Source organism: Vombatus ursinus, unplaced genomic scaffold, assembly GCF_900497805.2.
Source record: "Vombatus ursinus unplaced genomic scaffold, bare-nosed wombat genome assembly UNPS02014786.1, whole genome shotgun sequence".
Classification (NCBI taxonomy): domain Eukaryota; kingdom Metazoa; phylum Chordata; class Mammalia; order Diprotodontia; family Vombatidae; genus Vombatus; species Vombatus ursinus.
This window is the reverse complement of record NW_020954564.1, coordinates 16,458,328-16,472,098: the sequence shown is the minus strand read 5'-3', so window position 1 is coordinate 16,472,098 and position 13,771 is coordinate 16,458,328. Positions and strand designations below refer to the sequence as shown.

The window sequence follows — 13,771 nt, the reverse complement described above, 5'->3', positions numbered from 1 at the left end:
TGTAAACAAACTATGTACTTGTCAAAGCATAATATCAAGAAATGGGCAGAAGGTCAGATTCCTTATCCAGTTCCATTCCCCAAGGTACTTGATGCAGTAGGTAGAAGCCCTCCCAAGGATGAAGTGTCAGTCCAGTGTCTCACAGATAACCTCGTCTTTTTCCACTTGATTCATGGCTTGCTTCCTTATATCCACTTGTTCAAAGGGACAGAATGAAGAAACTACGAGTCAGAGAGATCATTATTTTAGCAGTGTGGATACACCCTCCACATGGACCCTTTCAAGTAAATGGATAGATATGAAGGGTAGACCTGTGCTTTCATTGGCATAAGGAACTCCCAAGTGTGGAAATTCCTCCTGCCAATGCAGGTAAGTACCTTCTATTCAACTCAGTTTTAGAGTTGTCTAGAGCACTGAAAGGATAGACAACTTGCTCAAGGTCACATAGCCAGTATGCATCAGAGACAGGACTTGAACACAGGTCCTCTTGGCTTCAAAACAAGCTCTCTACCCACTAAACCACACTGCCTAAGTATTATCTATTTGAATAAATAACATTTTTATTGTTCCTCCAAGAGTTTACTAATAAGTCATATATTCAATCTGTGCTTTGAAATCAGAAAGTAGTTCAGATTCAAAGCTCTCTGTAAATAGCTTCCCCCAAGGCCTGTCCTTTTATGTATTACTTCTCTTCAATGCCCTACTTGGGTGCCAACTCCTCTAAGAGCTTCATCTCCTCCATTGAGGTGAAAGTCATCTATCCTTCCTAAAGTTTTTTTGGGGGGTCATTTAGTCTGGGTTTCTCCATTAGCCGATTATATTCTCCCTCAAATAATATGTATGTGGTTGTATTTCATATCCCTTCCCCTTTCCTACACTTCCCCTCATTAAACTGTAAGAAGAAAAAATACTGTGTCTTACTTCCCCTTAAGCAGTAGATTGGTGTCAAAGTGGACAATGTACTAGACCTGGAATTAGGAAGACCAAGTTCAAATCCAGCCTCAGACACTTACTGGGCTTGTGACTGGCCCAGTGATCCTGGGCAAGACACTTAATCTCCATCTGTTTTCTTATTTGTAAAGCACAGATGATAGCACCTACCTCTCAGGGATGTTGCAAGGATCAAATGAGATGATATTTGTAAAGCACTTTGTAAACCTATGCAATGCTAGTATTATTTTTTTTTTGTATCCCCAGTGCGCAGCATAGTACCTGCCTAGCACATAGTTAGCATTTAATATTACTTGGAGTGAATTTCCTTTGAAATTATCACTGGCTTTCAACCAGCTGAAGAAAAAAATGGACATGAAACATTTAGCCATTTTCTCTCTTTCCTCTAACAATAGGCAGCACTGACTGACACTTCCACCTAAATATTTTATCTTCTTATCAAAAAATGTATACTACAGTGGGACTGGGATAGTACCTAAATTCTTTACCCAGAAACAGTCTTTTCTACCCAGATTGGCTGGTCTTTACTGGTACATCTTTACTGGTGGGTCTTTATGTGTATTTCTGCGGCACATCTGCAGCACACTAGAATATAATTAATAATAAAGAGGAAAAAGATGCAAAAATAAGATGACCTCAGATGCTCTGAATGCTGTTAGCTTTTACTAAAAATGAAATCCCTCTTAAAATTAGCCAGTACTTATCTAAAGCATTGTCAAATTTTACTTAATAATCTAACAGCATAACCAATTCTAACTAACACACTATAAAAAGGAAAGCTGGGGGCAAATTCCCCCACTACTGACATGATGATTAGTGGTTATATTTTAAAACCTCTCACATCTGCTCCCCTCCCCTCTCCTCCCACTGTCATCATGCTAGTACAGGTGTTCAGTAATCCCATGACTGGGCAACAGCCAGGGGGGTGCTGGAGCCAGCTCAGCTAGTGAGAGCTGATTGTTAAATTTACAGTATGAACATTTATATTTCAGAAATCAGGAAATACTATATATCAAGGTTTTATTTATGATTTTGTTAAAAGTGTGTCATGAATCCTTTTTTCTTTCCCAGATAGCCGGCTGTTATACATTAACCAGAACACCCCTGGCAATGGCCACCCTAGTTTCTTACCACTTCTATTTTCCCCCAGCTCCAATCTGTCCCTTATTTATACGCACACACATACATACATTCATACATGTATATGATATACACTCACACATACATACATATATATATATATATATATATACACACACACACACATACCACTGTCAGTCTAATCTCTCCTATATACCAATCTGATCATGCCAAGATCTAGTGAAGGGAGGGGAGAATGTGACATGTACACAAGCATGATAGTGACAAAGCATAAATCTAGGAAAAAACTAAGGAAACATGGATTATCATTTTCAGATGAAAGGATAAGGGGAATCTCCAAGGAGGAGGTAATGTGAAAGAGAAAGATATGTGCAAGAAATACCTGTGGAATGTACAAATGACAGCCTTTACTTACTACATCATAGCCTGTGGGTGCCCGGTTCCGAGAAGCAACCACTCCAACTCCTGTAATGGGATCCATTGGCACTTCAGGCAGGGCTTCTGAGAGATCTTTCACTTCAGGCATGATGGACTGGTCCTGAAACACGGAGCAGAAAGGACATTCACATAGGATCCTTACCTGACTTTTAACATGAGCCACATGAGAACCCAAAGACTGGGTTCATAAGCCTGAGGACAAACGTTCTGAGCTAGGTTTGGCAGAGCCCACCCTTCCCACTTCTGGTCTGACTAAAGGAGTTCTGCCTTTATATCCATAGCTAAGAAGTACTGGCCTGATGTCTTGGGATTTTGCTCTAAGAACTAAGATAACAATTAATGGAGACTTGTTTCTACCCAAAAGAGATAAGTCTAATCTCTGCCCCCAAAAGCAAACCACAACCCTACACTTAAACTGGCTAATGTCAGAACCAACCACTGGCAGTTCCTTATTCATCTCAAAAAAAGTCCATGTCTACAACACTCCTGCATTCCTCTCTCACACACCCTCTGTTTCTCTGTAACTCAGTTGAGAAAAGAATGTCAGAGCTGGAAATCATTCAATCCAACCTCCTCACTTGACAGATGAGAAAACTGAAGCAGAGAGAAAGTGATCTGCCCACTCTCCCCACAGTACCAATAGCAGGACTTGAACCCAGGCCTCCTGAAGTCTAGAGCTACTATCACTAGGCCATGCTGGCACCAACATCTTTGACAAAGAACAACTAAAATTTTTTGTAGAGGGTCCTTTTCAATGAAGATCACAAGACCACAGATTTAGCAAGGGAAAGGACCTGAAAAGGCATTTATTCCAACCCTGTTATTTAACAAGTGAGGAAACAAAGGCCCACAGAAATTAAGTGAATTGCCCGGGTGGCACACTGTGACCAAGTGTGAGGAAGGATTCAAATCCATGTCTTCTTGATTCCAAGTCCAGCCCACTCTCCACTGTCCCATGCTGGCACAGAATAGCTGGGCAGAACACTAAGGGCATCAGAGGTGTCTCTAAGGACCAAGGCAAACTATTTCGTCAAGTTCCACAATCCTTTCATAAAGGCACAATGAACTAAAAACTAAATCATAATAATGAAAATTCTTACTAGGTACTCAGAAAAGGATAAGTGATATTATCATTCTAGCAAATGCCTCTTTAATAAAAGTCAGTGTAAACAGTACCAGATTTGGAATCAAAAGACCTGAGTTCACCTCTCAGATCTGATACATATTACCTGTGTAACTCTGAAGCTATGATCTGGGTACCAGATGATCCCTTCAGGTCTGACACTCTGTGGTCCAATAGTCCATGTCTTAAGATAACTCCCAGCTCTGCAATCTATGGTCTAGCATTCTAAGGACTCTTTGAATTCTAGCCTCCTATGAATCCTCCACTGGATATGGAATGCACTACAAACAGCCAGGTACTTCCCACATCCGTGTCTTGGAAACAAAAGGATTTGTAACTGCTTTTAAAGGGACAACCAGTGAAAGAATTGGCTAAATCCTACCTCCTTCTCAAAGCAATTAAATTTCAACACCTTTAGAAGTTGAGAGCTTTCCCAGGCTGCTTACTGCTTTTGAAACTAGCCAAGCACCTCATCAGGCACACAGAGAAATCTCCAGCTGCAGAAGCCATTGGGGAAAAAAAAGACCACAGCTTCATAAATTAGAACAATAAAAATGTGTGCAATAATTGTCCATTTATCTAGCATTCCCTGAAACCCTAATAAGTTTCCCAGAGCCATCGCATCAAAGGAAGCCCAGCTCTACTCAGTAAAGTGTCAATCAATCAGGTATTCCATCCAGCACCACTGGTGGTTTCTGGTTATTGACAAAACTCATATCTTTTCCTCTCTAAATCCACTGTCACCACCATAGTAGAGGCCCTCATTATCATATATTTGACTATTGCAATGACCTCCTAATAAAGGGTTTTCCTGTCTCCATTCTAATCCAACCTTCACAAGCTGCCAGACTAACCTTCCTAAAGTACAGACCTGGTCATGGCTACTACATACTGTCTCAGTGACTTCATCAGCTCCCATGGGTTTAATCATCTCTATGCAAATAATGACTATATGTGTGTATGCATACATATATATACATACACATATGTATATATGTATGTATATGTATGGGTATATATCCATCTATCCATCCCTAGTCTCTTTCCTGATATCCAGTCTCACATCACCAACTGCCCAGTGTACATTTTGAACTGGTTGTCTTGTAAACATCTCAAACTCCTTATCAAAACAGAACTCCTTATCTTTCCCTCCAAAGAACTCAGTCCTCTTCCAAACTTCGCTATTTATTGTCAACAACACCACTATCCCACCAATCACCTTGGTGTGCAACTTTGGTGTCAACTCCTCATTCATTAATCCCACACATGTTTTCCTTTCACCCTTTATATTTCTTCCCATTCCACATGCATTCCCATTAGCTCACATAACCACCATTAGGTTCAGGCTCTCATCATCTCTCACCTGAACTATCATAACAGCCTTCTAACTGGTCTCCTTCCTTCAAGACTAACTCCATTCCAATCATCCTCCACACTGCTACCAAGATGTAGGTCTAATTACGTCTCTGCCCTGTTCATAAACATCAGTGGCTCCTCTTACCTTAAATAGTAAATGTTAAACTCCTTTTTTTGGCACTGAAAGCTTTTCACCACCTGACCCCAATGTACAATTTTCCAATCTCCCCTTCATGCTTTCTTCAGTACTATCAAACTGGCTGTCCTACAGGCATCTAACTCAACATACTGTCCAAAAGAGAACTCATTACTATTTCCCCACCCCCAATTCCATATGGTAACATTCTTCTAATATGGCACTTCATTTTCCACCTCTATGACATTGCCCTGATTTTCCTCATGTCCAGATGCTTTCTCTCCTCATCAGTAGCTCTTAGAACTTCTAGTTTCCTTCAAGACTCAGTTGAGCCAGCTTCTCTATATAAAGTCTTTCCTGAAGCCTCCAGCTATTAGTGCCTCCCCTGCAAATCCCACTGTATCTATTTTGTGTATTCTTATGTACATTCTATTCTCTCCGGTTCTCCCTTCTCTCCTCTGACGCTACTACTCCCCTGGTGTAGGCCCGCATCACCTCACACCTGGAGTAATACCCTTCTGGTAGGTCTGTCTGACATGAGTCTCTCCTCATTCCAATCCATCCTCCATTCAGCTACTAATGTGATTTTCCTAAAGTAAAGGCCCGATCATATCACCCCTTCTACTCAATAAACTCAAGTGGCTCCCTATTGCCTCCTGAATCAAATACAACATACTGTTTGGCATTCAAAGCCCTTCGAAACATAGATCCCTTCTACTTTCCATCCTCTTACACCTTACTCCCTAACACATACTCTCTGATCCAGTGACACTGGCTGTTCCACAAACAAGACACTCCATTCTCAGCTCCCACCTTTTTTCCATGCTGTCCCTCATGCCTGTAATGCTCTCACTCTCTAATCTTCATCTACACCTACTGCTTCCCCTGGCTTTCTTTAAGTCCCAACTAAAATCCCAACTTCTATCCCCCCTCCAATTCTATTGACTTCCCTCTGAATTACTTCTTATCTATCCTATACATAGCTTGTTTGTACATACTGGTTTGCTTATCTTCTCCCCCATTAGACTGTGAGCTCCTTGAGGGCAGGAACTGTCTTCTACCTCTTTTCATATCCCTGGTGATTATCAAAAGTGCCTGGTAAATAGTAGATGCTTAATAAATGTTTATTTATTAGACTGACTCTCTCTTCTAATAGCACACAAGCTCAGTGAGAGCAAGGAGTATTTTACTTCTGTCTTTGCATCCCCAGCACCTAGAGCAGTATCTACAACTTGTTTATTAAATGTGAGTTAATAGATGCTGCTCTGCTACTCTTCGGTGACTGCCTTGCTGATCAAGTTCAAATTTCTGTACTTGGCACTGCAGGCTTTCCAGAGTCTGGCACCACCTTGCCTTTCCAAACTTATTTTGTATTGCTTGTCAGTATATGCCTTCTGGTAAAGAAGAGGTTATTATAGAATCCAAAGATCTCAGAATTTGGGAGATGCAGTCTCATCCACACACGACTAGGAATTCCCTGTGTGAGGACCCTGACACGTGTCCATATGGCCTCTCTTGCACTCTTCCATTCACAGGGTTATGAAGATCCTCATGAGGCAGCCCATTTGACTTTTGTACAACTCTAACTCTAACTGCCTTAATAAATGGCAGTCAAGATGATTTTCTAGAAATTTAAGTTAACATATACAGAAGGACATCACTTTCTATTTTATTTCCATTTGGGGGAGGGGGAGAATCATAGGATTTCAAGAGTTGGGAAGGATCTCAGAAGCCATTTAGTTTAACCTACACCCAAACAAAAATACTCTTAAAATAGTCCTGAAAAGTGGTTGTTCAGATTGTGCTTGAAGAGCAGAAAGCAGCACAAAAGATCAAGCACTGGACCTAGAGTTAGGAAGAAGATCTGAATTCAAATCCTACTGCAGATACTTCCTGGATATATGACTCTGTGCAAGTCACACCTCTCTAAACCTCATCTGTAAAGTTTTCTCATCTGTAAAAAAGGATGTTGTGAGAATCAAATGAGATAATATATGTAAAGTACTTTTCCAGCCTTAAAATGCTACATAGATGCTTTCTATTATTAATAATATTATTAAGACCTCCCTAGGCAATCCATTCAACTTTTGGATAGGTCTAATTATGATGATTTTCCTTATAAGGAATAATTTAAGAGGCATAATTTGCCTCCTTGCAACCTTTGATCAGTTCTGTCTTCTGTGGCTAGGCAGAAATCAATTAGCAAGTGATCTATTAAATATCAAGTATGTGCCATGTGCTAGACATACAAGCACAAAGACAACGCAATATTTACTCAAAAAGAGTAACATTCTAATGAGAGAGACTACGTATAATACATAGCTATATCTATGTGTATGCAGCATAATATAAATGCAAATATATACAAGGTAGTTAAATAAAAGATCATTTAAGAAGGAGGACACTAGCAGTTGAGGAGAGGGGAGGGAAGGGAGACAGGAAAGGCTTCATGCAGAAGATCTTAAAGAAAGGCCGAGGTGAAAAAGGAACGCATTCCAGGCATGTGGGATGGTCAGTGCAAGGCAAGGAGATGAGACATGAAGAGCTGTGTCTCAGGGATAGAAAGAAGGCCAGAACAAGTCTAATTCTTCTTCAGGGTAACAGCCTTTCAAATACAGTTATCTTTTATATACCTACTTGAACTCATTCCTCACTGATTAACAAAATCTCACCTGCTCATCTCTTCCTTGTCCCAGTGATTCAGAACTCTTCTCAGTCTCCCACTGGCCAGGCCCTTATTCCCAATCCCCTTCAACCCAAACTCCACAATGTTCCACTCATTCTCTGGCATGCCTACTCCATAGGTAAAAGCCATCCTTTCATCCTAAAGCTCTTCCTTTCCCATTCCTTCCATTTTTGGGCTCTGACACCTGGCTCCCTTCTGATGGTCATCCTTCACAGCTGTCACAGCACCGATTTCACTAACACTCATTCTTTCCAGCTCACTGGTCAATGTGGAGGAGTCAGAATACTCCTCCCGCCCCTGCCACTTCCAACTTCTCACTGTACCCCGTTCACTCAGTAGCCTCTTTTTCTTTGAGCTTCACTCTATCCACACCTACAACTCAATCAAAATTCTAATAAAAGTTATCTATGGACCTCCAGGACCCTCCCCTTCTTTCCTCTGGCTCACAGTCTTTCACTCCTCCCATAGGAGACACAATGATACTCCCTCAGGTACCCTAACCTCACAGTTCCTCAACTTACTCATTTCCCATGACCCACTCTTCCATCCCACCTCAGCTACAAATAAAGATGTCCATACCTTTGATCTTGCCATCACCCACAAATGCACCACTTCCATGTTTCTGAACTATGAAATTCCCTTATCTGATCACAATCTGTTGTCATTCCACCTCTCCCTCTGCCTTGTAACCCTGAACTCTGTTCTTTGTTCTCAGCACGTGACCTCCAATCCCTCCACCCTCTAGTTCTTTCCCAGGCCATCACTCATGCTAGCTATACTTTCTTCCCTTCCCCATCTTGACCCCTTGGTGAACCAGCACAAAGCTACTACACTCTCCCCTTAAATCACTTTCCTCCTTAGCCTATCACTGAACTTGCTTTCCCAAGTCTGAGCCTTAGATTAGTCTCAACATCTGCTGTATTTGTTCATTCTCACATGCCACTAAAAGTTGGAGAGGGAAAAAAAATCACAGAACTTGGTTGACTGGATCCCCTATAGATTTATGTTACATAATCTCAATCGGTCCCTTAGTGTAGCAAGACAACCCTTTCATATGTTCACTGACTCATTATCCCACTCACCAGAGGCCTTTCCAAAACTTTGATCCCTCCTTAAACCTCCTATGGCTCCCCTCCCCAGTTTCTCAGCTGCAAACTTTGCCTCCTATTCCACTGAAAAAAAAATTGAGATCTCTCACTAAGAACCCCTTTTCTTTTCCTCCTATCACATCACATTCTTCATATCATATCACATTATTCAGATGCCTTCTTTTGCTCTCTTCTTCATCCCTGTCTCATTTGAAGAGGAAGCCTTTCTCCTTGCCAAAGCAAACCACTTTACATGCACAGGCAATCCCATTCCATCCTGTCTTCTGTGGCAGATTGGTCCTTCTACCATTTTCACTCTCACTTCTCTTCAGGTTCTCCATGTCTACTGGCTGCTTTCCTACTGCCTACAAACATGCCCATGTTTCCCCCATCCTCAAAAAACCTTACTTGATCTGTCCCCAATAGCTAGTTCCCTATCTCTCTTCCTTTTTGTACCTAAATTCCTTAAGATGGTCATCCATGGATGTCTCCTGGATCTCTCCATTTCCTTTCCTCTCACTCTCTTAACAGTCTGACTTCTAACCTCATCATTCAACTGAAATTGCTCTCTCCAAAGTTGTCATTGATCTCTTAAATGCGAAATCTAATGACCTTTTTTTTTCCAATCTCTCTGAAACCTATGACACTGGTAATCACCCATTTCCTGATCTCTCTCTCTCTCTCTCTCTCTCTCTCTCTCTCTCTCTCTCTCTCTCTCTCTCTCTCTTCTTCTTCTTCTTCTTCTTCTTCTTCTTCTTCTTCTTCTTCTTCTCTCTTTTCAGGATACTACTTTCTTCTAGTTCTCGTCCTATCTGATCACTCCTTTTCAATCTCTATTGCTGGATCATTGTCCAAGTCAAATCTGCTAGTAGTGGGTGTCTACAGGGCTCTGTCTTTCACCTTCTTCTTTCTTTAGTATTTCTTTAGTGATTTCATCAGCTCCCATGGATACAATTATCATCTCTATGTCGGATGATTCCCAAATCTACTTATCCAGCCCTAAAAACTCTCTTCTGACTTCCAGTCTCCTATGTCTATTAAAAGTCTTATACTGGATGTCCCAGAGACATCTTAAACTCAAATTATACAAAAACTGAGCTCATTATCTTGCCCCTACATCCTTCCTTTTATTCAGTTAACCCCCATGGCTCCTCATCAAATATAAAATAGTCTGTTTGGCTTTTGAAGTCCTTCATAACCTGACCCTTCCTACTTTAAAAGGCATTTTTTACTGGCAGTCCCCTAGATCTGGAATTCTCTCCCTTGTCATCTCCATTTCTTGGTTTCCCTGGCTTTCTTCCCATTTGATACTCAACACCTTCTCAACTCTGTCACTCTCCCCTTCACTAAACTCTTCACAAAGTCTTTCTACATAGAGGGCTGGGATCTGAACTTTCCAGGTCATTCTCCACTCTCTATCAGCAGCTCTGCTTGGTTTTAACTCCACAGAACATCATACCCCTTTGGTGCTCCACCCCCACCCCACCTTTCAGCTTTTCACTTCCTTTTTTGTGTAGCCTTTTCTGTTGTATTGTAAGTTCCAGGGACTATCTTTCTCTTATTTATATCCCCAGCCTTTAGCACAGTGTGTGATACACAGTAGGGACTCAAAAGTTAATCGAATTCCTCCAGGTTCAAACTAAAATCCCACCTTCTACAAGAAATCTTCCCTGATACCCTTAATGCTAGTGCCTTCCCTCTGTTGATTATCTCCAATTTACCCTGTACATACCTTGTTTGTGCAAGGTTGTCTGAATTATTGCCTCTCTTATTAGACTTAAGATAAAGAGATAAAGACTTAAGAGAATCTTACTGTGCTCGGTCAAATCTCAAGACTTGCTCTTCTTGGTCACTAAAATGCTATTCAGTCAAGAACTAACTAACAGTGTCTCTGGATCTGTGACTTCATCAGGGTATGATTTCATCAGTGAGGATTTTCCTTTACTAGTTACAGCTCTGCAACTTTGGGTCTGAAAGAGTTGCCTTGGGACACTGAGAAGTTAAGTGACTTGTTCAAGTTCACATACTCAGCATTTGTCAGGGGCAGGGCTTGAACTCAGTTCTTCCTGATCCCAAGGCCATCCTGATTTTCACTGCTAACTACTCACTAATGGAGCCAAATTCTGTAAGCACTAAAATATCATGCTGTGAAGTGAATGAAAAATAGCTCTGTCTCTAACCAGCAAAAACCCCAGATTTTGTATGAGGAAGTCTAGATTAAAATCCTGTGCTATTTATTAGCTGGTGACCTTAGGCAAGTAATTTTATTTCTTTGTGTTTCAGTTTCCTCATCTATAAAAGAGGGATATTTGTACTATCTACATAACACCACTGTCAGGAGAAAAATGTTTTGTAAACCTTAAAGTGTTATATAAATTTTATTAACTGTGTGATGCAAGTCACCTCACCTCTGTGGGTCTCAGTTTCCTTGTCCCTGAAATGTTACTCTACATCTTTTCTAAGATCCATTCTAGTTCCAGCATTCTGTGGTCTATACTCCCTTTCAGTACTGACAGTCTGTTTTCTATGTTCTTTTTTTTTTTTTAGGCAATTGGGGTTAAGTGATTTGCCCAGGGTCACACAGCTAGTAAGTGTCAAGTGTTTGGTCTGAGGCCGGATTTGAACTCAGACCCTCCTGACTTCAGGGCCGGGGGTCTATCCACTGCACCACCTAGCTACCCCTTGTTTTCTACGTTCTAAGGCTTCTTCTATAATGCCAATATTCTATGTTCTCCATTCTAAGGTCTCTTCTAACTTTAACAATCTATAAATATGTGACTACATTCTAAGGTTCCTTCCTGTTTTATCAGTCTATGAATCTATTGGGTTTATCTCCCACACCCACCTCTAACCCCCAGGAAATTAAAATTGACCCCTAACTACTCCTCTCATCTGTCTCAAACACACACAACTATGAATGGGAAAACGTTTTCAACAGATGAGCATCCACTATTTCTACCATCTCCCATGAGGTATTGATGACAATCAGTTCCATTTGCTGTGAATCACTAGTATCAACTGCTGGTACGTGAATGCTGGGTTAGAGAAATGATGCTATTCCAAGAAAGCACACTCAGCACATTTCAAGATGGCTACAGCCTGCAGCAAAGCTGAACCAGACAAAGGAGATGGGGCATGTGTGATAGCACTGAAGGAGCTGTGCTGAAATGCAAGACAATTAGCAGCGAACTTTTCAGGATTAATGCCCTTTTTCTTTTTTTAGTCTCCCTCCCCCTCCACCACCTGCCCCTCGGGATCAAGGCAGTCTTTGTGAAATATAGACAAATGATTCTTCCCTATGCTATAGCTCTGGCTTCAGTGTGTGGAATGGCATAGGGAGCTTTTCATAAGAAAAGCCCAACAAGGTACCTTGTGTCAGAGGGCATCACATAAGAACACTTGCCCTGAATTACATATTTTCTAACTGCAAATTACTTTTAGCAGCATCACTATAGTAGCTTCAATTGACCTTCTGAACAAAAGGCCATTTATTAACCAGCACTCTTCACTGTACAGACTGTGGGTGAACTAGCAAGTAGAAGAAAGAAGCTCACTGACAACCCAGTCACAGTTAGGTCTTGGGGATACTCTGTCTTGGAAGGGAAGACTAAAGAGGTTTGACCCACACTGTGTAACATTTCAATAAGAGCTTGTTGGAGCAAAATGGAAGAATGGGGAGAGAAATAGGCAGTGGCAAACAAAGTATTTAAGATTAATGTTAATGTTACTGAGCATACTGTTAGAGAAGACACATGTAAAAATTCCTGGGTATCTAAGATTTAGAAGAGCAAAATTTTAGAGCTGGAAGGGAACTTAGAGCTTAGCTATGCACTCCAACATCCTCAATTTTATGGATGAAGAAAATGAGCCCCAAAGGCTTCACCTAAAGTCACACAATGTGTGGTAGAGTTGGGATTAGAGTCCAAGATTTCTCCAGTCTCATGTCCTTTCCACTCTGTCATTGAGAATTATCCTGATTCAACATAAAAAACGCTGGGCTTGGAGTAAGGCACCATGGGTTAAAATTCCAGCTTCAACATTTAAAAGCGGGATGACCATGGGATAAATCATGGCCCCTCGGAGCCTATTTTCCCCTGTGTAAATTGATCTGTGCACTCTGTGCTTCATGGATTTATCATGATGAAATTATGAAAAGAACAATAGAAACATTATTATCCCCACACTGGTCTAAACTGAGCTACACTAACTGATCCGTATAGACTTTCCCCCCAAATACTGTAACTTCTACACAAAGGAAATTGTGAGGAGAGGTCAGTACAGGTATACCTGGTATTTGGTAAAGTATACCGAACATTACCCAAACCAACATTCTTTTTGCAAAGAATACCATAAATTCATTTTAAATGAGCTCTTATGTTTTAAAAAAACCTGACAGAAACCTTGTTCAGTCATTCTTCCAAGGCACAAATCAGATGGTTGGTTCATAATAATTTGAGTCAATGACCAAACCCAAGTAGCCTTAACACCCCTAGGCATAAGTCTACTTACCATCAAATGACCTTTATTAAGTACTTGCTCTTAACAGGCCACTGCACTTAGGACTGAGAGAAATACAAAATTTAGCGAAGACCTGGTCCCTGCCCTCATAGTGCTTTTTTTATTAGGGGTAACTGATACATTCATTGAAAACCTAAGACACAGTAAATACATTCAGGGTGGGGGGAGGAAAGAGAAAAGGTCATTAGTAACTGGGAAGAATCAGGAATGGCTTCATGGAAGAGGTGATGAAGATTAAAGTACTTTCATGAGAGAACCATTGTAAGTATATTTCTAGAGTGCTTTATAAACTTTAAAGCTGTATATAAAAGCATCATTTTCAGTATTATTGAGTTGGGTTTAAAGAATTCAGCAGGTGAAAAGAAAGGATGGCA

The 13,771-nt window shown here is 40.9% G+C and overlaps 1 protein-coding gene across 5 annotated transcripts in view; it reads right to left on the bottom strand.

The window, feature by feature from the left end:
• The window catches only part of LOC114046895 (multivesicular body subunit 12B), a 327,435-nt gene that overhangs the window by 290,366 nt on the left and 23,298 nt on the right, over positions 1–13,771 (bottom strand). For all 5 annotated transcript variants that reach the window (XM_027867509.1, XM_027867508.1, XM_027867506.1 and 2 more), the window contains exon 2: positions 2,468–2,590. In XM_027867509.1, coding sequence (XP_027723310.1) covers positions 2,468–2,590 — 123 coding nt within the window. The remainder of the gene's footprint in view (positions 1–2,467; positions 2,591–13,771) is intronic.